General features: G+C 42.5%; 1 protein-coding gene across 2 annotated transcripts in view; it reads left to right on the top strand.

The window, feature by feature from the left end:
• Positions 1-26,959, top strand: part of LOC138965664 (short transient receptor potential channel 7-like) — a 59,892-nt gene that overhangs the window by 26,706 nt on the left and 6,227 nt on the right. For both annotated transcript variants that reach the window (XM_070337850.1, XM_070337842.1), the window contains 10 exons: positions 598-771; positions 2,125-2,289; positions 11,921-12,206; positions 13,263-13,402; positions 16,013-16,115; positions 17,404-17,555; positions 21,179-21,339; positions 22,321-22,519; positions 23,251-23,535; positions 24,344-24,572. In XM_070337850.1, the coding sequence (XP_070193951.1) occupies positions 598-771; positions 2,125-2,289; positions 11,921-12,206; positions 13,263-13,402; positions 16,013-16,115; positions 17,404-17,555; positions 21,179-21,339; positions 22,321-22,519; positions 23,251-23,535; positions 24,344-24,572 (1,894 nt within the window). The remainder of the gene's footprint in view (positions 1-597; positions 772-2,124; positions 2,290-11,920; positions 12,207-13,262; positions 13,403-16,012; positions 16,116-17,403; positions 17,556-21,178; positions 21,340-22,320; positions 22,520-23,250; positions 23,536-24,343; positions 24,573-26,959) is intronic.

Raw genomic sequence — 26,959 nt, 5'->3', positions numbered from 1 at the left:
GCACATAAAGTTGTCCCGGCCCGAATTTGAACCTGCGACCTTCCGATCACAAGTCCAGCTAGTGCTCTTCCAACCGGCAACTGAGCTACCGGGCCCCCTGTCTTCCCTGGTAATCCCTACTGAGCTGTATAGGCTTAGCAAGGCATGCTAGCCTCACCTTAACGAAAGATGACTCTGCCACGGGGGGAAAAAAATATTTCAGGAATTTGTTTATTTTCAACTTCTTGTGCAAACAAGTGTCAGCTTTTCTACTGTTGTAGGATGCGAAAAAAAAGACATGATCTTTGGACATGGAAATAGATTACAATGTATCAATTCGTGTGGAAACAGATTTGATCTTTCAAATGATCACAGATAATTACATTTTGACGTACGTCACTGTGTGTTTTAACTTTCTTCGTTTCAATAATCAGCGCAACGAACAAACTGTTCAATCCCGTTTAGTAAGACTATTCTCGTCGTTTTATGTTTTGTAATGCTTAAAAAAAAAAAGGTGTTTAATGTTGCGATATGCATCAACATGAAGTTTTCATTTGAAATTATGAAGTTGCTGATATCTATGTCCATGATGTTGTAGATAATGCTTTATTTTTTCAGAGGGAGTATCGCGACTTAGCGGATCAGTTGAGCGACTACACAGTGAAGTGTCTGGACCGTGTCAGAACGCAGAAAGAACTGGAAATGGTTTTGAACAAGACTGGAAAACCCACCGTGGAAAAATACGAGAGTCTGGCTCGATTCAAACTGGCCTTGAAGTTTAGAGAGAAAAAGGTAAGGGACAGATTACTAGGCTACTAAAAGTTGAGCGCTTCAACAGGAAGCAGCACGGAGCAAGAACCTTCTGTTGTGCTGCACCACCACTCTGGAACTCTCTTCCTTTCTCTGTCAGACACCGCACCTCTCTCAGCTCTTTCAAACAACAGTTGAAAACTTTCTTTGTCACACAATACTACACCAACCCGGCCTTATGTCTTTTCCATTCCATTTCTGCACGTACTCCTCTCCCTTAAAGTTAGTATGATTGTTGAAAGTGTTGGCTGGGTATGTGTGTAAATAGTGTGTATAGCATATATGAATATTGTGTGAACAGTACATGTGGTGATTTTTTTCCGTGTGATTAATTGTTTTATGTAGGTTGTACATTTAATTGTTCTATTTTGTATATGTTCTTTTGTAAAGGGCCTAGAGCCATAGGTTAGGCACTTAAAAATGTCCAGTTATTATTATTATTATTATTACAGGTTTTAATTCGTGTGGAGAAATTATATATCTAGAGATTAATGCGCCCACCAATGTCCATCCCTCCCAACCCCCGCCTTCACCCCATAACTCTGCTATTCAAACTGATTGGCTGGTCATATAAAAATATTTGTTCTCGTAATAGTTTTGTTATTGTTTTGTTCATACATACTCACGTACAACTGTGCACAATTATTGTTTCCCTCTCTCTCCCTCTCTTCGTGGTTTAATCCCAAGTGAAATCCTGTCCAGATCTGATACAGGTGAGCCGACCTGTTTTGACGAGAATGAGTGTGCCGTTAGACAAGGATTGGCTTTATTAGAGTGGTCACGAAGCACGATTTCTTGTGGCGTAATTTAATTTTTGTTTTACATCATAAGTAAATTATGTAAACCTTTACAATATCGCCCAACCCTCCTCACTTTCTGAAAATTCACGACTGGCAGCAATGCCAGGATTGGTCGGTTAATGTCAAGCTGGTTTGTTTTTGGCAGTTTCGCTTTGTCAGCTTGCACAGTTTTTCTAAAAGCCTCTTAATTATCATTTTTAGTCACAAGAAATGATGTAATCATTTCGTTGTTTCAAGGCAAGGCAATGCAAGGCAAGGTTGTTTCAGTTTTTGGCGCAGTTTTACTCGCAAAGAATTATGTAATTATTTGGTTGGTTTCAGTTTGTGGCACAGTTTTCCCTGCAAAGAATTATGTAATTATTTGGTTGTTTCAGTTTGTGGCGTAGTTTTACTCACAAAGAATTATGTAATTATTAATGTTTGTTTCAGTGTGTGGCGCAGTTTTACTCACAAAGAATGATGTAATTATTTGGTTGTTTCAGTTTGTGGCGCAGTTTTACTCGCAAAGAATTATGTAATCATTTGGTTGTTTCAGTTTGTGGCGCACGCCAGTTGCCAGCAGTGCGTGGTACGTATGTGGTACAACGGGATGGGCAGACTGCAGAGGGCTGGTTGGGGCAGACGGTTGTTGATGACCTTCCTCTTCGTCGTGGCCTACCCCTTTCTTGTCTTGTTGCATCTCGTGGCTCCGGGCACAAAGGTCTGTATTTCACATGTACACCCCAGGGCTCCCAACGGACGCCCCTCCTAGTGCGTCCCGGGACCCCCACTTTCAATTATTAGAGGGCCCATGGACCCCCACAGCAGAATTTCAGAGGGTCCTAAGGGTCCAAAAGCCGAAAGGTCCCAGTGTACTTATAAAACATTAATTGTATTTACGATAAAGGAAAGTTAGTGCGTCCCAGGACCCGCTCTTTTAAAGTCTAGTGCGTCCCGGGACCCTCTCCATAAATTTCTAGTACGTGTTTTCAGCTTCTAGTGCTTATAGGACGCAGGGACGCGCACTATGGGGAGCCCTGCACCCTCTGTGGAAATTGTTATTATTATAATGACAGCTTATATAGCGCGAACCACAGTAAACTATGCTCTCCGCGCTTTACATATTCACTATGATTAAAAACTGACTATCTAAACATTACCAAACTAGATATACATTCTTACAAAATAACGTAACAATACATTTACAGCAACACATTAGCCACTTATGAACAATACCATGCACAACTCACAATAAATCATGTACATGTGCAATGAACATTGGACAGAATCAAATATGAAATGATTATTACAATAATAATGTATACTACTTATAGAGCGCATAAATCCAGGGTAAACCCCTGCTCAGAGCGCTGTGATAGTCTTCTTTTCCTTGTTTTTATACTGTTCAAAAAAAGAAACGCATAGCTTGTGATATTTGGTTAATTTAGTTATATGGCTACAAGGATATCCACCAAACTGCAGAAAATGTTTATCTGGTCGTCGACCTTTCGTCCATTGCCACAAGTGAGCTCTGCACGTGACGCATGCGTTATCAGTGGCTACAATGTCAAAATTGCTCATTTGGCATGACCACTCGTCATGCTTCAGTGTAATCTCGTGAAACTCGGGGAATATTGAGCTCTCACCATGTCTTCCAAAACCCATAAAAGCGGATTGTTCGCCACAAAGAAATCAGACGACAATTCAGCGACGAAAGATGGCCCGATTGAGCAGAGAAGACCGCCAAATTGCATTGGGTCGTTTACAAGCAGGCCAAAGTCAAAGTGCAATCGCCAGGCACTTCCACGTGTCCCAGAGCACCATCAGTAGACTGTGGGTCAGGTTTCAAGCCACTGGCTCCGTTGCTGACTTGCCACGAGCGGGAAGACCAAGGACGACAACTGCTGCTCACGACCGCTTCATACGGCTCCGCCACCTCCGGAATCGTTTCCTGTCGGCCTCATCTTCTGTCCAGGCTCTCCCCGGGCCACACCGATTATCGGACCAGACCGTGCGGAACCGCCTGCATGAAGCTGGTTTGAGAGCTCGCAGACCTCACAGAGGAGCTGTCCTCACCCGCCGCCATCGCCAGAACCGAGTGCAGTGGGGCAACCAGCACCTTCGCTGGACCGTCCGGAATCACTGGAGACACGTGTGGTTCAGCGACGAGTCCTACTTCCTGCTCCAGCGACATGATGGTCGGAGGAGGGTCTACCGGAGAGTAAACGAACGTTACGCGCCCAACTGTGTGGATGAGGCACCCGTTCATGGTGGTGGAGGCGTCATGGTGTGGGGGGCGATCAATACCGCTGGAAGGAGCACCCTGGTGCACGTCCAAGGGCGCATAACTGCCCAGCGATACGTGGAGGAAATTCTGCGCCCACACGCCCTTCCTCTTCTGGCTGACCAGGATGCCATATTCCAGCAGGACAACGCTCGCCCGCACACAGCACGACTCACCACCCAGTTCCTCACCGACCACCAAGTCCAGGTGCTTCCCTGGCCATCCATGTCGCCAGACATGAACCCGATAGAACACCTTTGGGATGAATTGGACAGACGTGTGCGCAGGCGAGAAGAAGCGCCGGCAAATCACCGCGATCTATTGCAGGCACTTCAGGAGGAGTGGGACACCATCCCACAGCAAGATATCCGGCATCTGATCCAGTCCATGCCCAGAAGGTGCCGGGCAGTTGTTGCTGCTCAAGGCAGTCACACCCCCTACTGACTTGACAGCCTCGGCACCCAATCGTATTGATTGACTGATTGATTTGAAGATGCAAATGAACTGTGTGTGCATTCAACTGTGTCCATACCAAATTTCAAACAAATAATCTAAATATTGTATTTTCTGTTAATTTTTTCGAAAAATAAAACAAATTTGGCAAGTAGCAACTATGCGTTTCTTTTTTTGAACAGTATACATTTAGTCCTCTCTCTCTCTCTCTCCTCTGACACGTGCGGACGTGTCTGCGAGAGCTGCGGTTTTTGATGGAATTTACCTAGTTCAACTGTGCTTCAAGTTCCCAAAATTGATGTGCATGGATATAACGGTGTGTATGTTCTTCTTGTGAAAGATGAACTTGTGAATTTATTTTTCTGTGGAGATACCAGCATCTTTCTTTGTTCTGTTTATGTGTGTATTCGCGCACTGGACATTGTTCAAGCTGTGCTAACATCACGCGGCTCCAGCATGAAGGAAGTGGGCGCCAGACAGTGTCTGTGACTGTACTTCAGACTTGTATCCGGTTACCAGCCTCGCTGTCTAGCCTGCTCAGTCATGGTTGACTGAACACTAATGGTTGCCATCTGTAACTTTTGTGCTGGCTGTGTGGACACTTTGTGTGCTATTCCGGATAAAGGCCATGATGGAGATTATAACGAGTATAACAAGTTACGTACACTTGGCTTGATTTCATATAATGTAATGATGTCAAATTCTGATGGGGTCGTTCGTGACAAAATACAACTAAAAACATGTCTATAATTACTCGCTCAAAACTACAGAGATCTTTGGAATTTATCGAACACAAAAAGGATCACAATGAGGTAACTTTCACATGTAAACCCTGTTGCTTCCCGACATGGAGGGCAGTCATCCGATACAGATACGCGATTGACTTGCCTTCCCGAGGTTACTCCACAACATGGACAGATTACAAACGCAAGAGCGGACATGTTGAAATTATTGACTGTGAAGATGACTACTCAGCATCATCTATCGTCATCACCCCCACCCCAGCGCAGCTGGACCAAACCACTGTTCGTCTGCACCATGCGAGCCAGAAACTGCTGACCATGCATTTCTATCCTAAGACCAACATGTTTTTGGTCCAAGGCAAGCTGTGCCAGGACTGGGTGAGAGATGACTTTCAACGCTTGCAGGGAGTGGTACACGGGCTGATGGACCTAGACAACATGTCTGGCGGTGCGTCACACGCCGTGTACAGCACCGTACCTCTGGACACGCCCCCTACTGCTGTCAATTCTTCCAGCGCTATCGCTGCTGCTACTGAAGGTGGCGATGACTCGGACATCAGCGTCTCAAGCGACGACAGCACTGTTGCAGCTGCAACTGAAGGCAGTGACAACATCGTCTCGAGCGACGACAGCACTGTTGCAGCTGTTACGGAAGGTGGCGATGACTCGAACATCAGCGTCTCAAGCGACGACAGCACTGTCGCTGCTGCTACTGAAGGTGGCGGTGGCATCAGCGTCTCGAGCGACGACAGCACTGTCGCTGCTGTTACTGAAGGTGGCGGCGACATCATCGTCTCGAGCGACCACAGCACTGTCGCTGCTGTTTCTGAAGGTGGCAGTGACATCATCGTCTCGAGGGACGACAGCACTGTCGCCGCTGCTACTGAAGGTGGCGGTGACATCATCGTCTCGAGCCACCACAGCACTGTCGCCGCTGCTACTGAAGGTGGCGGTGACATCATCGTCTCGAGCCACCACAGCACTGTCGCCGCTGCTACTGAAGGTGGCGGTGACATCATCGTCTCGAGCGACCACAGCACTGTCGCTGCTGCTAACAACAGCACCCCCAGCATGGACAACAAACATGCCGCTACTTCTGACATTGATGGTGACGGTGACGCTTCCACCGATAGTACAGACACTTGTGTACATGACATGCTCCGGGCCATGGTTGAGAAATTAGCCTCTGAACTAAGAGATCTCAAGGTCCAAACGGACAGAAAGATCAAGGCAAATGAGGGTGGGCGTGACAGAGAGGTGAAGGACTTAAGCGAGCGACTCACAGCTCTTTCCAGAGACAATGAGGGCTTAAAAAAGCGCTGTCAGGCTCTAGAGAGCAAGGTGAAAGACCTGCAGAAAGAGAACAAGACTGTCCAGCGCTCACCGTCTCCCGAAGCCCCACCACTGCAACAGTCACCTCAAGGCAAAGTCGCTCATACTCAGCCAATTAGCGTGACCACGAACTACGGCCGCTACGCCCATCACCCAATTGACACGGCACTCATTACCGAGCCTGAGCCCCAAGCTTGTAGCAGTCAGTCATCCCCGTCCTCCATGGTCCGCCCGCGGACTACCAAATCAACCGAGACGACAGACACTCAAAGGAAGACAGCTCTCCGCCTCCCAACCTCCTGCACGTGTCTGCTTATTGGAGATTCCAACCTTAGACGCGTGTCCAGGAGACGGCTTGATCGGTCAGGGCAAACGGAGGTGAGAACCTTAAGTGGGATTACCACCCCTCAACTTACTACCGTCATTGCCAGCAGCAACACTTTTTCTGACGTTAGGAAGATTGTTCTGCATGTCGGCACGAATGACGACATGCAAAACACGAGTGAACTTCAAAGAAACTATAAGACGCTATTATCTGAAATATCGCTACGCTTCCCTAATGCGGTCATCTTTGTCGCAGCCATCCCTCCACAGGCTCAGCGCAAAGTTACACGGCAGATTCTGCAAGTTAACACTAAGCTCGCGTCGCTATGTGATGGTGTAAAGGTGCAGTTCTTGGCACTGTCGGATATCTGGCGCCTTGACAGTGACGGTCAAACTGACCCAGACATATTGCAAGACAAGGTCCACTACTCTACAAGGGGCCTGTCTCTACTCGTAAAGGACATCAAAGCCATCGTTTTTGAGAAGCGACTAGGCAGAGCTTCGTTTGCAGACGTCGTTCGAGGCGGAGCGCCTCCGCCCAAATCACACCAACCACTGCAAGAGAAGCAGCAGCAACAGTCACCTCACCAACAACAGCAATGGACACCTCATCAACAGCAGCAGCAGCTGCCACAACAGCAACAGCCGCCGCACCAGCAACAGCGGCAGCAACAGCAGCAACAACAGCCGCCGCACGAGCAACATCGGCAGCAGCAGCAACAGCCGCAACAACAGCAGCAGCAACTGTGGCAGAAACAGCCACCACTACTACCGCCACCGGCCAACCAACCATTTACTCAACAGCACGTCAGCCATCCCAGTCTCCCCTTGTCTCCACGTGGGGAACATCAATATCCCACAATGTATTACCCCCCTTGGATGAACGCCTTCAGGCAATATCAACTCAGCCCCTTTATGCACCCACACGCCCAGCCGTCCTTCTATGGGCAGTGGCCCCCCGGGATGCACCAAGCATCCTACTAAGTAGTTTCAAAAGGCTAATTCAAGCATGTACGTAGGGCGTGAGTGTATGTGCGTATGTGTGAGTGAGTGTGTCTAAACTCATGTAACTGAAAGTACACTAATAAGTGTACCTAAACGAGTGTGATTTCGCACATGCGATTTCATAACTATTAACTATGTCGTTCAACACCTCCAGACATTGTGTTAATTTTGTCCACGACCCCCCAAGTATTCTGCTGCTTTAACAGTGTGAAAACATCTGCATCCAAACACGCGTGTGTTTCTTCTTTGTGTGTGTTAATCTACGATTCAGACCCGTTTGCGGAGAGACTATGAATGCCTCTGCTTAAAGAAAGTGAAATCGTGTTGGCGTTGTGGGGATTTAATGTAGCGCATCGTTCATCCCTGTTCGAACTGTTCAATTTTATTTTATTATATTCTGTATGTGTATGAGTGCAGTGCTAGCAGGAACATTTATAATTGCTGTGCATCGAACGCTTATAACATTTCGCAGAATTTTTTTAAATCCTGATTTACTACTTCTCACTTGACTTTTCCCTTAAGTTAGCCAGTTACTGAAGTCGTAACTTGTTTGCTTCACTTTTTACTCTTTGTGAATTAATTTTTCTCCGTGTTTGTTTATTGATTTCATCTCTCAGATTTTTGGTTGTTGTTAATAATTTTGTTTATTATATTATGAATTTAAACGTGTCAAAACACACTCTCCAGGTTGGACATCTTAATGTCTATCATCTCGTTAACAAAGTGCCTGATATATGCGTGCTGCTAAACCAAAGCTCAAAGCCAGTTCATGTTTTTGGGATGAGCGAAACACGGCTCGACTCGAGAATTGCCGATAACTTGATTTACATTCCCCAATACTCTGTTTTGCGACGCGACAGCGCAAGGAAGAATCAGACAGGCATTGCAGTCTATATTCATGAATCAATTTCTGAATTTGCAACACGAAGAACTGATTTAGAGGACGACAATATTGAGTGCATTTGGATTGAAGTAAAAAACTGTAAATCCTCGCCTCGGCTCATAGGTTATATATATCGTAACCCTGCCGAAACGTCGATTTGGTCAGAATATTTCATTCAGATGATGGATAAAGTCAAATCACGCAATAAAGATATTGTATTGCTTGGAGATTTTAATATTAATCTGAATAAGCCTCAAACAGTATGGAATTCAACAACAACTTTATTAGGTCTTCATCAACTGGTTCTGAACCCAACAAGAATAACAGACACAACTGCAACTCTTATTGATCACATATATACTGATAATAAGAAGATTGTTTCTAATGTGTATGTGTCCAATTCCAGTATTAGCGATCATATGCCTATTTTTTGTTCGGTCTCTATGCGCTTGCCTAAATCAGGACCAAAAGGCCACACGACCATAGAATACAGAAGTTTTAGACATTTTGATGAGTCTGCATTTTTTCGTGATCTTAGTGAAGCTCCATTTCAGAGCGTTTTTAATTTCAGTCTTGCAGATGATGCTTTTGATCAATTGTATAGCATTTTAAGCACAATTATAGATAAACACGTGCCCCTGCGTCAGCATAGAGTAAAACATGCCAGACTTCCGCCTTGGTTAACATCAGATATTATAGAGGCGATGGCTCTGAGAGATTATTTCAAGGAAAATAAGATGACAGACGAATATAAACAGCAGAGGAATGAGGTGTTAAACCGTGTGAGACAATCCAAAACTGGTTACTTTGATAAATTAATTTCCGATAAGAAAGATACTGCAACAATTTGGCGGGCAGTAAATGAAATCCTAGATAAATCTAGGAAAAGGTCAACTGCTAATCTAACAAAACTATCTGCGGAAGAATTTAATAATCATTTTATATCTTTAGCGGATAAATTGAAGGCTTCTGTGGCAGAAACAAATTCTCGGGATAGAGATGACTGTTTTGAAAAATTGGACGAATTCTGTCAGCGGAACAGAATAAACAATGAAGCGTTTATCATTCCTCCGATTGCAGTTCATGAGGTCGGAACATTTATTGAAAACCTGGAGAATAAAAAGTCCATGGGTCCTGATAAAATACCCGTGAAGTTATTGAAGCTTTCTCTACCGTATATTGTGGATTCGCTCACGTTTGTATATAACCTTAGTATTGAGCAGAACTTTTTTCCGTCTAAATTGAAAAACGCCAAAGTCATACCCCTTCCCAAATGTAAAGATCTCTCAGACCCAAGTAATTTTAGACCCATTTCTTTACTGCCTGTTTTGTCAAAACCATTAGAAAGGCATGTGCACAAGCATCTTCTTGCTTACATGGAAGAACAAAATTTGTTCCATCAGTTTCAATCCGGTTTTCGGTCCAAGCATTCTTGCCACACAGCTCTTACGTCTCTCTGCGAAGCTTGGCTGTCAGCAATGAACAAGTCTGAAGTTACAGGAGCATTGTTTTTGGACTTTAAGAAAGCATTTGACTTAGTCGATCATTCCATATTGCTGAAAAAATTACACTATTATTTGAGAAACGATTCGGTCTGTGACTTCTTTAAATCGTATCTTGCTGACCGGACACAGTATGTCACTCTACAATGCCAGAATTCGTCTACTGCACTAGTAAGACATGGCGTCCCTCAAGGGTCTATACTAGGACCTATTCTCTTTTGTATTTACGTTAATGATTTGCCTTTACATGTATCGGATGATAAAGTCAAATGCGAGTTTTTTGCAGACGATTCGTCTATCCATACCAGTAACACCTCGTTGGAATCAGTAAATTCTTCCCTGAAGAACACTTTGGACGAAGTTGCGAAATGGTGCACATCAATTGCCATGATACTGCACCCAGAAAAAACTAAAAGCATTGTTATTACCACAAGACAAAAGCATCAGCTAAGTCCTCTTAAATTACAACTGACCTTAGGTACAACTCAAATACAGCAAGTTAAAGAACACCGCATACTTGGTGTAACTGTTGATGAAGAAATGAAATGGCAAACACACATAAGCAACCTCTGCAAAGTGTTATCAAGGAATTTGTATTTGCTGTCAAAACTCAAACATTATGCGAAGTCTGAAACATTAAAAATGTTCGTTCATGCTCATATAATGCCTCATATTAATTTTGCTTCGACATTGTGGGATGGCTGCAGCGATGTTCACTTATTAAAACTCAATTCTTTGTACCGTCGTGCTGCAAAACTTATCCTGTATGAATCGCACATGTCTACAGAAATGAAGTTAAACATCCTTAATTTCCTTCCCCTAAAAACCCACCTTGCATACAATAAGGCTGTCTTTATGTATAAAGTAGTTCATGGCGATGTGCCCAGTTATGTGCAATCCCATTTTACACATGTTACGAAGAGGTATGGGTCTCAAAATTTACTTCCTCCAATTCCTCGTATAGATCTTTATAAATCCAGCTTAGCTTTTTCAGGATCATCTCTGTGGAATTCTTTGCCAATAGAAATCAAACGATCCGCATCATTAAAGGCCTTTAAAAGGCAGTTGCACACACATTTGAGCACACTATAAACTGCCCCTGCTGTCTAGTTTCCATTGTGTACTCGGATAATGTATGCAATGCTCTTAAGTGTTTTGTTTTTTATGTTTATACTCGACCATTATTTTGATGTTTTACTAGTTTAATACTTTGATTAGATACTGTTCCTTTTAGGTATGAAATGATAGCATGTGCTTGTGTGTAGATATGCGAGCGCACGCTCGCGCGCGCGAGCATGTGTGTGTGTATATGTGTGTGTGTGTGTGTGTGTGCATGTGTGTGTGCATGTGTGTGTGTGCATGTGTGTGTGTGTGTGAGTTTATGTGTGCATGTGTGTGTGTATACGTGGGTGTGGATGTGTGTGTGTGTATGTGCGCAGTCTTTGCTTTCGTTTACAATTATTCTCTATTTACGTTAAAAGGACAGGTTGGACGATTGGGCTAAGCCTAAACCCTTTATCCTTATGTAATAAAGTTCTGAGTTCTGAGTTCTGAGTTCTCTGCCTCTCTCTGCCTCTCTGCCTCCCTCTCTCTCTCCTTCTCTATCTCTCTTTTGCTCTCTCTCTCTCTCTCCCCCCCCCCCCCTCTCTCTCTCTCTCCCCCCCTCTCTCTCTCTCTCGATCATTCTCTCTCTCTCTCTCTCTCTCTCTCTCTCTCTCTCTCTCTCTCTCTCTCTCTCTCTCTCTCTCTCTCTCTCTCTCTCTCTCTCTCTCTCTCTCCCTGCGTACAGCGTGGTACACAGTACTCTACCTCTATGTATCATCCAGGCTTCCAAGACGCTCAAGTTCCCCGTGGTGAAGTTCCTGTGCCACGCCACCTCCTTCCTCACCTTCCTCGTCCTCATCGTCCTGGTGACTGTAGAGTCCTCCAACAGCGTCAGCAACGAGAAGACCCTCCGGCTCAACCAAAGCAACACCTACACAAAGTACAAGGTCCTGTACGAAATCGTCAAGAACCAGACAGGAAACGTGTCGGCGCTGGCTGGACCTGACTTCCCTCTTAGAGCCAGCATGCCCACGACTACGGAGATCATGATGAGTTTGTGGATTGTTGGTAGGTTGAATGAAGGGTGATAATTATATGATGGGATGTGTGTGGGTTTTTTTTTTATCTAGCAAGCGAGCAAGCGAGCAAGCGAGCAAGCGAGCAAGCGAGCAAGCAAGCAGGCCAATATGCTAACGACAACGGAGAATCTGATGAGCTTGTGGATTGTTTGTCGGTTGATGAAGGGAATATATGGGGGGGGGGGGGGGGGTATGGTGTGTCGATCAAACAAGCGAGGTAGCAAGCAAGCAAAGCAGTATATGCCAACGACCATGTACCACGGAATTCACAATAAGCTTGTGAATTGTTATAAGGTTGATGAAGGGGAGATGTGGTAGCGTGTGGGGTTTTGGGATCAAGCAAGCAAGCAAGCTAGTAGTCCAACGAAGACGGAGATCATGATGAGCTTGTGGTTTGCTGGTAGGTTGAATGAAAGGTGATATATGATGGGGGATGTGCTCTTTGGATCAATAAAGCAAGCGAGCGAGCAAGCGAGCGAGCAAGCGAGCAAGTATGCCAACGACCTCCTCGGAGATATCATGAGTTTGTGGATTGCTGGTAGGTTGATGAATAGATTTAATACGTTCCTGTGCAAAGAGGGGTAGTGGGGAAGAGAAGGATGTGCGAAAGGATAGCAGAGACTCGGATGGCTTCTAGTTCTGCGTGAAGGTGTGTGGGTGTGTGTGGGGGTGTGTGAATAGTGTGTCCATCGATCAAGCGAGCGAGCAAGCATGCAAGCAAACCAATAAGCCAACGACCACGCAGATTACGATGAGTTGGTGGATGGTTAGTGGGTTGATGTGAGGTATTAAGAGGGGTGTGTGATTTGGGGATCAAGCAATCGAGCGAGCAAGCAAGCACGTCAGTTTGCCAAGACCACGGAGAGCACGGTGAGATTGTGGATTGTTGGTAGAAAGATGAGGAGGAGATATAGTGTTCTGTGTGCTTTTCGGATCTAGAAAGCAAGCTAGCGCTCCCTTGACGACGGAGATTATAACGAGCTTACACAAAGATCTCAAGTTTTCAAAGTCTTACACATACATGAGCTGTGTACTTGTATTTCAGGGATGATCTTCCAGGAGTGTTCGCAGATCTTTCAAGCGGGGGTTGTGGATCATCTCCTCAACCTGTTCAACTTGCTAGACTTCTTGCTTCTCAGTGTCTACACCTCAGTCTTCACCATACGCTTCTGGACGATGGTCAAGGTAAAACAAATATATTATTTGAAATATTTTACTCAAGATAAGATAAGATAAGAAAACTTTAATGTCCATTTTCATTTTACATAAACATGGAAATTTGTCTTTTGGCAAAGGGAGCCCAGAACTATTCGATTTATTCGTTAAATTCGATGATGAGCCGAATCGTTTACACGGTGAAAACTATGCTTGTAGGACACAGAGGTTATTTAATTGAGTAGAAGCGTATGAAGGGATGGGTACTGTGAGAGGAAAAGTAAAGCTAGTGACGGTACTATAATGCGTAATATCGTTGTGTGTTTCAGTAGGGGTCGTGCAGTAATAGAAGGGGGCAACGGAAAGAGGGGTTGAACGGGTGAATGTGTACACGTGTGTCTTTTGGAATTTTAAGTAATAACCTTGTGTTTGCAAGTACTTCTCGTTGCTAGCCTAATGTGTGCCTGGCTGTCTGTCACTCTATTTGACAAAAAGTGTCAGTCTGTATGTGTGTAATCTCTTATCAAATAAAGAAAAGAAAGAAAGAAAGAAAGAAAGAAAGAAAGGAAGAAAGGAAGAAAGAAAGAAAAAGAAAAAAAAGGAAAGAAAGAAAGAAAGAAAGAGAGAAAGAAAGAAAGAAAAGAAAGAAAGAAAGAAAGAAAGAAAGAAAGAAAGAAAGAATGAAAGAAAGAAAAAACAAAACAGACAAGTCGCGTAAGGCGAAAATACAATATTTAGTCAAGTAGCTGTCGAACTCACAGAATGAAACTGAACGCAACGCAACGAAGCAAGACCGTATACTCGTAGCATCGTCACTCCACCGCCCGTGGCAAAGGCAGTGCACGTGGAATTGACAAGAAGAGCGGGGTATTCGTTGCGCTGAGAAGGATAGCACGCTTTACTGTACCTCTCTTCGTTTTAACTTTCTGAGCGTGTTTTTAATCCAAACATATCATATCTATATATTTTTGGAATCAGGAACCGACAAGGAATAAGATAAAAGTGTTTTTAAATTGATTTTGAAAAACAAATTTTGATAATAATTTTTATATATTTAATTTTCAGAGCTTGTTTTTAATCCGAATATAACATATTTATATGTTTTTGGAATCAGCAAATGATGGAGAATAAGATAAACGTAAATTTGGATCGTTTTATAAATTTTTATTTTTTTTTACAATTTTCAGATTTTTAATGACCAAAGTCATCAATTAATTTTTAAGCCACCAAGCTGAAATGCAATACCGAACCCCGGGCTTCGTCGAAGAGTACTTGACCAAAATTTCAACCAATTTGGTTGAAAAATGAGGGCGTGACAGTGCCGCCTCAACTTTCACGAAAAGCCGGATATGACGTCATCAAAGACATTTATCAAAAAAATGAAAAAAAAACGTTCGGGGATTTCATACCCAGGAACTCTCATGTCAAATTTCATAAAGATCGGTCCAGTAGTTTAGTCTGAATCGCTCTACACACACACACACACGCACACACACACGCACGCACACACGCACATACACCACGACCCTCGTTTCGATTCCCCCTCGATGTTAAAATATTTAGTCAAAACTTGACTAAATATAAAAAGAAAGAAAGAAAGAAAGAAGGAAATGAAGGATAACAACAACAAACAAGTCGCGTAAGGCGAAAATACAATATTTAGTCAAGTAGCTGTCGAACTCACAGAATGAAACTGAACGCAATGCCATTTTTCAGCAAGACCGTATACTCGTAGCATCGTCAGTCCACCGCTCATGGCAAAGGCAGTGAAATTGACAAGAAGAGCGGGGTAGTAGTTGCGCTAAGAAGGATAGCACGCTTTTCTGTACCTCTCTTTGTTTTAACTTTCTGAGCGTGTTTTTAATCCAAACATATCATATCTGTTTTTGGAATCAGGAACCGACAAGGAATAAGATGAAAGTGTTTTTAAATTGATTTCGACAATTTAATTTTGATAATAATTTTTATATATTTAATTTTCAGAGCTTGTTTTTAATCCAATTATAACATTTTTATATGTTTTTGGAATCAGAAAATGATGGAGAATAAGATGAAGGTAAATTTGGATCGTTTTATAAATTTTTATTTTTTTGTACAATTTTCAGATTTTTAATGACCAAAGTCATTAATTAATTTTTAAGCCACCAAGCTGAAATGCAATACCGAAGTCCGGGCTCATGTCAAATTTCATAAAGATCGGTCCAGTAGTTTAGTCTGAATCGCTCTACACACACACACAGACAGACACACACACGCACATACACCACGACCCTCGTTTCGATTCCCCCTCGATGTTAAAATATTTAGTCAAAACTTGACTAAATATAAAAAGAAAGAAAGAAAGAAAGAAAGGAAGAGAGAGAGAAAAAGAAAGAAAGAAAGAAAGAAAGAAAAAAAGAAAGAAAGAAAGAAAGAAATAATGAATACATGAATACATGAATGAATGAATAAATGAATGAATGACAGAAAAGAAAAACAAGATGCTTGAAGTGATTTAAAACATTTAGTCAATCTGCAACCTGAAACTAACAGATCAAAACTGAAAACCAGTCATCCCCGCGACTCCATGTAGGGTTTGCTTTAATCTCTTAATTTGTTCGCTTCGATATTAATGCTGATCGTAATGTCACATTTGTGCAGTTTGCCCAGGGAAATACGCTTCTGGAGAGCCTCAATGTCACATCTCCTGACATTAACCCCTTAGACTCCCACATACAGCAAGCAGTGTATTGGCTAAATGCTGGTGAGTCTACTTTGAATTGTTTCACTGCATGCGTGTTAAAGTTAGCTTGTTTTTTGTGGTTGATTGGTTGGTCGGTTAGGTGGTTGGTTTGTTCGTTTCTGTGACATTGACTTCTCAATCTTCTAAATACAGCAGACAGTGTATTTGCTTAATGCTGGTGAGTCTACTTTGAATTGTTTCACTGCATGCGTGTTAAAGTTAGCTTGTTTTTTGTGGTTGATTGGTTGGTCGGTTAGGTGGTTGGTTTGTTCGTTTCTGTGACATTGACTTCTCAATCTTCTAAATACAGCAGACAGTGTATTTGCTTAATGCTGGTGAGTCTACGTGGATTTGTTTGGCTGTATTGCTTGTTAAAACTAGCTTGGTTGTTTGGTTGACTGGTTGGTTTGTGTGTTCGTTGCTGTGGCATTGACCTCTCAATCTTCTAAATACAGCAGACAGTGTATTGGCTTAATTCTGGTGAGTCTACATGGATTTGTTTGACTGTATTGCTTGTTAAAACTAGCTTGGTTGTGTGGTTGACTGGTTAGTTTGTGTGTTCGTTGCTGTGGCATTGACCTCTCAATCCCCTAGATACAGCAGGTTGTGCACTGGTTTAATGCTGGACAGTCTATATAGCTAAATGTGTCAATGCATGGTTGTAAGATTAGCTGGTTGGCTGGTTAGCTGGTTTGCTGGTTGGTGGATGGGTTTGTCAGGTGGGTGGTTAGTTTGTTTGTGACATTAACCCCTTACACTCCGAGATACGGCAAGGCAGTGTATTGGCTAATTGCTGGTGAGTCTACATGGAATTGTTTCACTACATGCTTATTAAATTAGCTGCTTGGTTGTTTAGTTGATTGTTTGGGTGGTTGGTTTATTGGTTTCTGTGACATTGACTCCTAAATCTCAGAGGCACAGCAAGCTGTCTACTAGATTAATGATGGTCAGTCTACTTTAACATGTTTTACTGCATAGTTGTAAGAGCTGGTTGGTTGGTCGCTTGATTGGTTTGTTGGTCCCTCATTTTTTTTTTCTTTGCTTGGTTGCTAGCATCGTGTCAGCTTTCTTCGTTAACTTACTTTCTTTTTCTTCCGGGGGAGGGGTGGGGGGGTCTTGCTTCTTTTTTTCTTTCCCTGCCGTCATGCCCAGTGTCTTATGCGTGCAAGGCAGCAGTTCTTTATTGCGGGTTAACTTCGCTTAAAAATCAACATACACAAATCAACAACAACTACTCATCATTCCGGTCAATTGATACTTTTTATATATTTTATTTCATCTTCTTTTATTCTGTTCTGTGTGTCGGCAGATCGAATGAAGTGGGAAAAGTGGGACCCCGTCAACATGGCGGAAGGGATGTTCGCCATTGCCAACATTCTCAGTTTCTCTCGCATCTCCTACCTCCTACCCGCCAACGAATACCTCGGACCTCTGCAGATCTCCCTCGGGAGGATGTTAAAGGTACACATACAAAGAACTGTGGAGGAGAGATGCGTTGGTTAGCTGAAATGATTGATTCTTAAGTGTACGGGGTGGACGTCGCAAGAACAGATTCACTGCCCTTGACGGGGTGAACGTCGCAAGAACAGATTAACTGCCCTTGAAATACGTAACTAACTTAGAATCTTACTTTACCAGCAAAAAGCAGACGTAGACATAAACAACTTTATTATCTCGAAAAAGAAGTTCATGTGTGGTGCATAATTATCACAACACTAAATAAGATACAAACGTGGCGTATAAAAACAGTACATTTATGTACAGCACGAGATCTGTTATGGACAAATGTACGACTCTCACAATAAGTTCTATTCATTCTCCTTCCAGAACATGACAAACGTACGACTCTCACAATAAAGTAGATGTGTACTGCCGGGCAGTACATACCCCAAGCGAAGTCGTCCATCTGTGTGTACATGATTCTCTCTCTCTCTCTCTCTCTCTCTCTCTCTCTCTCTCTCTCTCTCTCTCTCTCTCTCTCTCTCTGTCTTAAAATGTGTCATCGATGACGTGTTTTCATACTTGCTAATGCGGCAGGCTAATCATGACGTCAAATTGAAATTTCTTGAAGTCTCTCAGAAAGGGACATGAAAACCATGTGGGGGTTACTGGTTTGGGCTGAAAAAAAACCCAACTCCACCTAAAATTCAAGCGCCTATGGGGCTGAATTATGCAGCATAAATTGTGAAACATCAGGATATCTCACACTTTCAATTCTGCCATCATGTCAAATCTGACAACAAACCTACCCACAAAATGTCATAAATATCGGTGTAGAATTGAGACTTAACGGTTTTTAACTGCCAAAAATAAGTTTTTTTGACTGGAATAGTTTGTCTTGAAATTCAGTTTGGGACAACGGACCCACCCACTAAATTTCATAAAGATAGGTGAAAATTTAAATGTAACGGTTTTTAACTGCCAAAATTATGTTTTTCTTCTGAAAAAGTATGGAGTGAAAATCAGTTGGGGACAACGAACCTACCCACAAAATTTCATAAATATCGATGAAGAATTGAGATTTAACGGTTTTTAACTGCCAAAAATAAGGTTTTTTGTCTGGAAAAGTATGTCTTAAAATTCAGTTTGGGACAACGGACCCACCCACTACATTTCATAAAGATAGGTGAAGAATTGAAATTTAACGTTTTTTAACTGCCAAAATTATGTCTTTCTTCTGGAAAAGTATAGAGTGAAAATCAGTTGGGGACAACGAACCTACCCACAAAATTTCATAAATATCGGTGAAGAATTGAAATTTAACGGTTTTTAACTGCCAAAATTATGTTTTTCTTCTGGAAAAGTATGGAGTGAAAATAAGTTGGGGACAACAAACCTACCTTTAAAATTTCATAAGAATCAGTGAAGAAATAGGATTTAACGATTTTTTAACGGCCTTTAAATCATTGGTGATGTCATCATAACCCAGTCGTTGTAGTTGTCGTCGTAGTTGTTGGTGTTGTTGTTGTCATGTTCGTTGTCGTGATTGTTGTTGTTCTCGTGTTGTTGTTTTTGTTGTTGTTGTTGTTGTTGTTGTTGTTGTTGTCGTCGTCGTCGTCGATGTCATTTGTTGTTGTTGTTGTTATCGTCGTCGTCGTCGTCATCGTCGTCGTTGTCAGAGGTTATTTCTAAAGATTTCATTGATAGTCTTTGTTCTCGTCACCAAGACTTGCTAAGAACAAGCTTGGAACAGCAAGAGTTCCAAGAACAAGATTAGAACAACTCATTACATCATTACCAGTACGTCATTTGTATTTAGAACACACTTTAGAAAAAAACTCTTCAGCTACAAACCAGTCACCCTCACATGTCGGAGGTGTTTGTCTAAACCACTTACTGAAATGTTTTGAGGTTTAATGACCATACACATGTTGAACCGGTGAGTGTCTTCCGCTGCTTAATTCGCAAATAACTATTTTATTAAAGTCCGCTTGAAACGCTCAAAGATGAAATTCCATGTTAAAAAGTGACAAAAGTTTCACATTTTCCCGTTGTAACAGCTTCCGATGATATTATATGAAAATTCTGATCCTCTGAGAGGATTCCCCGAAACAAAATCAGTTTGTACGCCTAATTTTAATAGAATTGTCCAAACAGTGTCGCTAATATTGTGCTAAAAGATGAATTCTAGAACAATGTTCACAGACAGACACCACTTGGCAAAAAAAATTTCAGTGCTGGGAGATGAAAAAAAAAAACTACCTCGCTACGCGCGGGCTTCGCCCGCGCTCCGCTTGGATAAGTTATATTTATACTCTTTCCAGAACATGACAGACGCACGACTCTCACAATAAATTCTATTCACACTCTTTCCAGGACATCATACAGTTCATGTGCGAGGAATAATAAATATATTTATTCCCCCCTCTGCTTCTTTACCTCTGTAAACTTGTAGAGCTAGTTATTTTTCGATAATGACCCAGCAACCAAACAAATAACGAGCCAGCAACAGCCTGAATCCTCGATAGTGCAATGGGTTGAGAAGCTGTTCTGTTTTGGTACTACTTTTGCGACTGAAAAGTTCCGAACGCTCTATACGTACGAAATATACATCTCTGGAGCAAACAATACAAACATACCGCATTTAAATTAACAACTACAGGCCTGAACACATGAATCTCCATATAAAATCCATGAGTTAGGTTGTTTTCTGAATCTAGATCTGCCGTGTACACACCGTTCATCACAAGCAAATTCCCAAGGCAAGTAACTCATACTCTTGCCGACAAGAGTAGTTCCCCTTCTTTTAACGCAGTTTCTTCGACAACACTGACTGCAATCCGACGGTCAGTTTTCAACAATATTTCATTTTATAAACAGATCACACGCAACCAAATGCACACATCTCATCAATTTAAACAACATAAAGCGGTTTCATACACTATTTTCCCCAGAAAACTGAACTTCATGCAGTAATTAACGTTGGAACACGGGTGCAAAAGTTCGTCTGCTAGTCCCATTTGACGAAAGAACATTATCCTGAACGATACTAAAACATAAACAGAACACACAATATCTGCCTTTACCGCCACAGCAGAATAACAGCATATCTGTGTACTTGATTTTAGTCTAAAACAGGGAAACTGACAAGAAGTGTTAACAGAATGGAATGATTTGCACGGAACTATACAACCGCGCATTAATCGATCGCCTGCGCAGGTTGACTGGTTGAGTGATTCGGATTCGATCAAACTTTCGCACAAAAACTCCTGTTTTCTTTGAATAACTGAAGAAAGGAGGAATAAAGAGGTTACACACCTCGTCTCAGTGATTATTAAAAATAATGGTCTCAGTTCGCGGTCATGAAAAAGCTCGCTGAAGCTCGCATTTTTCATGATCCGCCAACTTCGACCATTATTTTTAATAATCACTGAGACTCGGCATGTAACCTCTACATATATATATATATGTATATATGTATATATATATATATATATATATATATATATATATATATGATATTATCACCACATGAAATACAATACAAACATGGCACGTGAAAACCTTAAAACTCTGTACATAATGAGAACAGGTTAGGACGAACGTACGACTCTTACACTAAGTTCTATTCATACTGTTTCCAGGACATCATGAAGTTCATGGCGCTGTTCTCCCTGGTCATCATCGCCTTCATGGTGGGGCTGCACAACCTGTTCTGGTACTACAGCGAACGCAGCCAGATAGAGATCCAGTACCCGGGCAGGGAGGAGGCCATGGGAGTCAAAGCAGAGACTGCGTTCGGAGGGTAAGTCTAGCATTGCTTGCACCAGAGCCGAGAAGGAAACAAACCTTGCGATACAGTTGGTTGACTGGGTGTTGAAAATCAAAACAACAAGACTAGTTGATTAATGGAACGTCTAATTATGGACAAAACAAAACGTTACTTTAACAGTGCGTCGACATGCACAGTGATCTTTTAAGTAAACAGACAGACAAACATTTGTGACCCTCCACCACGAAATGAGTCGCATGTCACTTCGCGCGGTTCTGCGCTAGGCTTGATATAAGTCCGGAGAGTGTATGGTAACAGCGTGAGGATCACCTTAGTCACAGGCTTATAACTCAAACAGTTTTCGCTCTTTTCTAAAACGGTTTTCACCACTGGATAGAGCATAAAAAACTCTTTAGGAAAATGTAAACATATGAAAATCATGCAAAGGTGACATGCGACTCATTCCGTGGTGGAGGGTCACATTTGTGATAAAAATAATGAACTTATCTCAAAATCGTCGACGAAACGTTATTCGCTTGCAAGATGCTGGCGAGGCAATGATCAATGACGAAAGGAATTAAATGAAATGTTTTTGGATGACTGGGATTTTGTTTTATGTCCCTTCAACCTATTTGGCTATTCGGGATCGGTTCAGTTTTGCGTCCTTTCTCACGTTAATTTTTGATGCAGAGGAACTGAACACTTGTCTAGTTAAACCGTTGTATTAGTCAAGACCGAAGTTATGTCTTGAACAGTTTTGATAGTCATTATATATATATCATACACTCTCCGTTTATCCTTGAGAACAATATTCTAATCCTTGTTCGGTCAAGGCTGAAGTAATTTCTTGACAATTTCTTAACGCCTGTTGTACGCTCTCCGTTTCTTCTACCAGGGTAATGGTGACCTTCTGAAGTTCAGAACAATATTCTGATCCTTGTTCGGTCAAAGCTGAAACAATTTCTTGACAATTTCTTAACGTCATAATCACACTCTCTCCATTTCTCCTCCCAGGGTAATGGCGACCTTCAGAACAGTGTTCTGGTCGTTGTTCGGTCGAGGCGAGCCCGACGCGGTGCGGCTGGGGGATTACAACAACAGTCTGACAGAGGATGTGGGCTACATCATCTACGGCATCTACAACATCGTCATGGTGACGGTGCTCATCAACATGCTTATTGCCATGATGACCCGCTCCTTCACCAACATTGCTGTAAGTTTTTCGCTTTATTTGTCAATACGGTAGAACCCTCTTTTCATACCCCCCACCCCCCCCCCCCCCCCCACCTCAAGTTAAGACTTCTTCCCTTTTAAGACCTCGGGTTTTCAGATTTTCTGTTCATATCCGCTGTAAGTTTACTCTCATTATAAGACTCCCTCCATTTTAAGACCTGGGTTGGTCAGATTATTGGAAGGCGTACAAGGGAGGTTCCACAGCGTATAATTTTTCATTTGCTATATAGAAAGTGAAAGGGTTTGGGGAAGAGAAGGTGGAGGAGTAGGAGGAGGAGGAGGGGGAGGAGGAGGAGAAGGACAGAGACACACAAAAACAGAGACACAGGGAGGGAAAATGACAGTCAAGACATAATCTGTTACCCTTAACCTAACTCCTAGTCTTCCTCTTCTCTTCATCATGCGTGAGAGAGAGAGAGAGAGAGAGAGAGAGAGAGAGAGAGAGAGAGAGAGAGAGAGAGAGAGAGAGAGAGGGGGGGGGAGGGACGGACGGACGGACAGATAGACAATGAGACAGATACACAGACAGACAGATAGACAGACAGACAGAGACACAAAGACAGAAAGAGACACACAGAGAAATAGACAGATATACAGAGACAGACAGACACTGAGACAAAAAGCAGTAACACATGAAAGTAAGAACAACGGTTCATTTTCAGCCTCAGACCCTCATACATTGAACGCAATGTTACTTATCTCTTTCAACAGGAAGACTCCGATGTGGAGTGGAAGTTCGCCCGCAGCCTGCTCTACATGGAGTACATCGACGACGGCGGCACCCTGCCACCCCCGGTCAACGTAATCGGCGCGCCCAAGGCCATCTTCCGCGCGGTGTTCTGCCGCTGTGACTGTGGTAACGATGACGAAGAGGAAGAAGTGGCGGAGGACAAGCCCACTACAAACGGGGTGAAACGGGATAGACACGCGGCATCTGCGGCAGCGCACGAATCCGTTCCAGGTCCCAGCTCTCCGATTACCGACCGCCAATCTGGGGTGAGTATTACGGCTTGCGCTTTAACCAGAAATGTCCGGTATTTTACACATTTTGTGTGAAAATACACCTCGGAAAAGTCCAAAGTTCACTTTACATGTCACCACTGCAATAACATTACGAACATGTGACTGTTTCGAATTGTACAAATGTGTTCGCCATAACCGAACTCACCACTGCCCAGTTGGCAATAAGCAAATTCTACAGTTATCCCTTCACCCATCAACTCTTTTCTCCTCTGCCACACAGCTCCAACCCAGAGGACGCCAACATTCTTGAAGTGGAAACGAGGGCAACGCAGCTCGCAACGATATACTTACTCGTGACTGTTTTGATTCGCACAATTTTTTATTCACCATAACCGAACTTGCGCTACTACACAATTTGTAATATGCGACTTTCACTCCATTCACCTCGCATTTCTAATTTACCGTTTCAATTGTCTGTGGCAGAGCTCCAACCCAGTGGACGCCGACATCTCTGCAGTGGAGATTTACGAATTCCTAACTGTTTTGATTTGTACAAATGTGTTCACCAAAACCGAACTTGCGCTACTACACGATTTGTAATAAGCGAGTTTCACTCCATTCACCTCACATTTCTAATTTACCGTTTACATTTTCTGTGGCAGAGCTCCAACCCAGTGGACGCCGACATCTCTGCAGTGGAGATTTACGAATTCCTAACTGTTTTGATTTGTGCAAATGTGTTCACCAAAACCGAACTTGCGCTACTACACGATTTGCAATAAGCGAGTTTTACTCCGTTCACCTCGCATTTCTAATTTACCGTTTCAATTTTCTGCTGCAGAGCTCCAACCCAGTGGATGCCGACATCTCTGCAGTGGAGCTCTACGAGGGCAACGCGGCTCGCAATGTGACCACTCCCTCAGGTGTGTCCGTGGGCGGCCTGGAGAGCCCTCGCCACGTTCTCGTCACGCTGGACAACTCGGAAGAGCACCTCACCTACCAGAAGATCATGCAGCGCATCATACAACGATACATCTTTGACATCCAGCGGGAGGCTGAGGTCACGGAAGGTGGGTTGGTTTGTTGGTTGGTTGTTAATGTTTTTTTGTTTCCGAAAGCGGCGTGTGGCTGGCTGCCTCAGTGGCAGGGGGGAAAAAAAGGCCATACACGTACTAACTCACTCGTGCAAAGACATGAGTGAACGTGGGAGTTTTAGCCCGTGAACGAAGAAAAAGAAGAAGATTTTTTGTCTCGAGAACTTAGGGGTTCATACAAGATCGATTCAGCGTCGATCTTATTCTCTGATTTGTTCTCGGCCAACTCTGTAAAATCTATTCACATTTAATTAAAGCGTATATCACAGTAAAAGTTGGAAGGTTCCTTTCGGAAGTTGTGTTACACAGTACAATATGTATTTCACAATTTGTTCATTAATGATTGTTTGAGGGGTTTAAGCTATATGTCTTTGTCAAGATCTGTGTCACGTATGCCAGGTGTGTTACAGGTCACTTGACTGCATTGACGCCTGAAAAAGTACCTGAAACTGCCCTCAAAAAAATTGACCTACCTGCGTTTTACATTTAGTCAAGTTTTGACTAAATGTTTTAAAATAGAGGGGGAATCGAGACGAGGGTCGTGGTGTGTGTGTGTGTGTGTGTCTGTGTGTGTGTGTGTGTGTGTCTGTGCGTGTGTGTGTGTGTAGAGCGATTCAGAGTAAACTACTGGACCGATCTTTATGAAATTTGACATGAGAGTTCCTGGGTATGATATCCCCAGACGTTTTTTCATTTTTTCGATAAATGTATTTTATGACGTCATATCCGGATTTTTGTAAAAGTTGAGGCGGCACTGTCACACCCTCAATTTTCAATCAAATTGATTGAAATTTTGGCCAAGCAATCTTCGACGAAGGCCGGACCGGTATTGCATTTCAGCATGGAGGCTTACAAATTAATTAATGACTTTGGTCATTAAAGATCTGAAAATTTTAATTAAAATTATTTGTTTATAAAACGATCCAAAATTACTTTTATTTTATTCTTCATCATGTTTTGACTTAAAAAACATATAAATATGTTATATTCGGATTAAAAACAAGCTCTGAAAATTAAAAATATAAAAATTATGATCATAAATAAATTTCCGAAATCGTTTAAAAAACTATTTCATCTTATTCCTTGTCGGTTCCTGATTCCAAAAACATATAGATATGATATGTTTGGATTAAAAACACGCTCAGAAAGTTAAAACGAAGAGAGGTACAGTATAGCGTGTATATGAAGCCATAGACCAAATAGCCTGGACCGCCAACTCGTCACGTGACCCTTCGAGGTTACGACGCTCGACTTTCACAGGGGCGCTTAGCGTCCGGTTTGAAAGACAGTGAAAAGAAAGCACGCTCCAGTTATTTGTGACAATGGGAGGTGACAATGAACTGGATTTTCCAAAACTCCAAACTAAACTTAACAAAACTCATCGAAAAACATGTTCCATATGCACTTTAGCTGAGTTTATTTTAGCATTTTCAGAACTTACCTCGGCAACTTCGTCCATGTTTACAATCAACACCGGATATGACATCCCCCTGATTTCTGAAAGGCCAAGAAGAGCGGGGTAGTAGTTGCGCTGAGAAGGATAGCACGCTTTTCTGTACCTCTCTTCGTTCCTAAATGCGAGGGGCCGCTACCTCGTAATAGAGAGAAAGAGCGGAGAGAGAGCTAGTTGGCGGTCCAGGATAAATGGTCTATGATGAAGCACAGCGCAACCGCTACTGCGCCAAACAGGCTCGTCACTTTCACTGCCTTTTGCACTAGCGGAGGACTACGTTCAGTTTCATTCTGTGAGTTCCACAGCCTGACTAAATGTAGTAATTTCGCCTTACGCGACTTGTTTACATTTAGTCAAGTTTTGACTAAATGTTTTAACGTAGAGACGAGGGTCGTGGTGTATGTGTGTGTGTGTGTCTGTGTGTGTGTGTGTAGAGCGATTCAGAGAAAACTACTGGACCGATCTTCATGAAACTTGACATGAGAGATCCTGAGTATGGTACCTCCAGATTTACTTTTCATTTTTTGATAAATGTCTTTGATGACGTCATATCCGGCTTTTCGTGAAAGTTGAGGCAGCACTGTCACGCTCTCATATTTCAACCAAATTGGTTGAAATTTTGGTCAAGTAATCTTCGACGAAGCCCGGACTCTGGTATTGCATTTCAGCTTGGAGGCTTAACAATTAAGTAATGAGTTTGCTAATTAAAGTTGTCATTAAAATCGATTTTTCGCAAACAGATTTAAAATTGATTGCATCATATTCTTCATCACATTCTGAATCTAAACATATACACATATGTCATGTTTACTCTTAAAATGTGATCACAATTAACGAAAATAGATTAATTAGTCTTACGATTAAAATTTAAGAAATCGATCCAAAAATGATTTCATCTTATTCTTTATCA

The sequence above is a fragment of the Littorina saxatilis genome, linkage group LG1 (genome assembly GCF_037325665.1).
Source record: "Littorina saxatilis isolate snail1 linkage group LG1, US_GU_Lsax_2.0, whole genome shotgun sequence".
Lineage (NCBI taxonomy): Eukaryota > Metazoa > Mollusca > Gastropoda > Littorinimorpha > Littorinidae > Littorina > Littorina saxatilis.
Note: the sequence above shows the minus strand (reverse complement) of the source record. Positions and strands in the feature narration are given on the sequence as shown.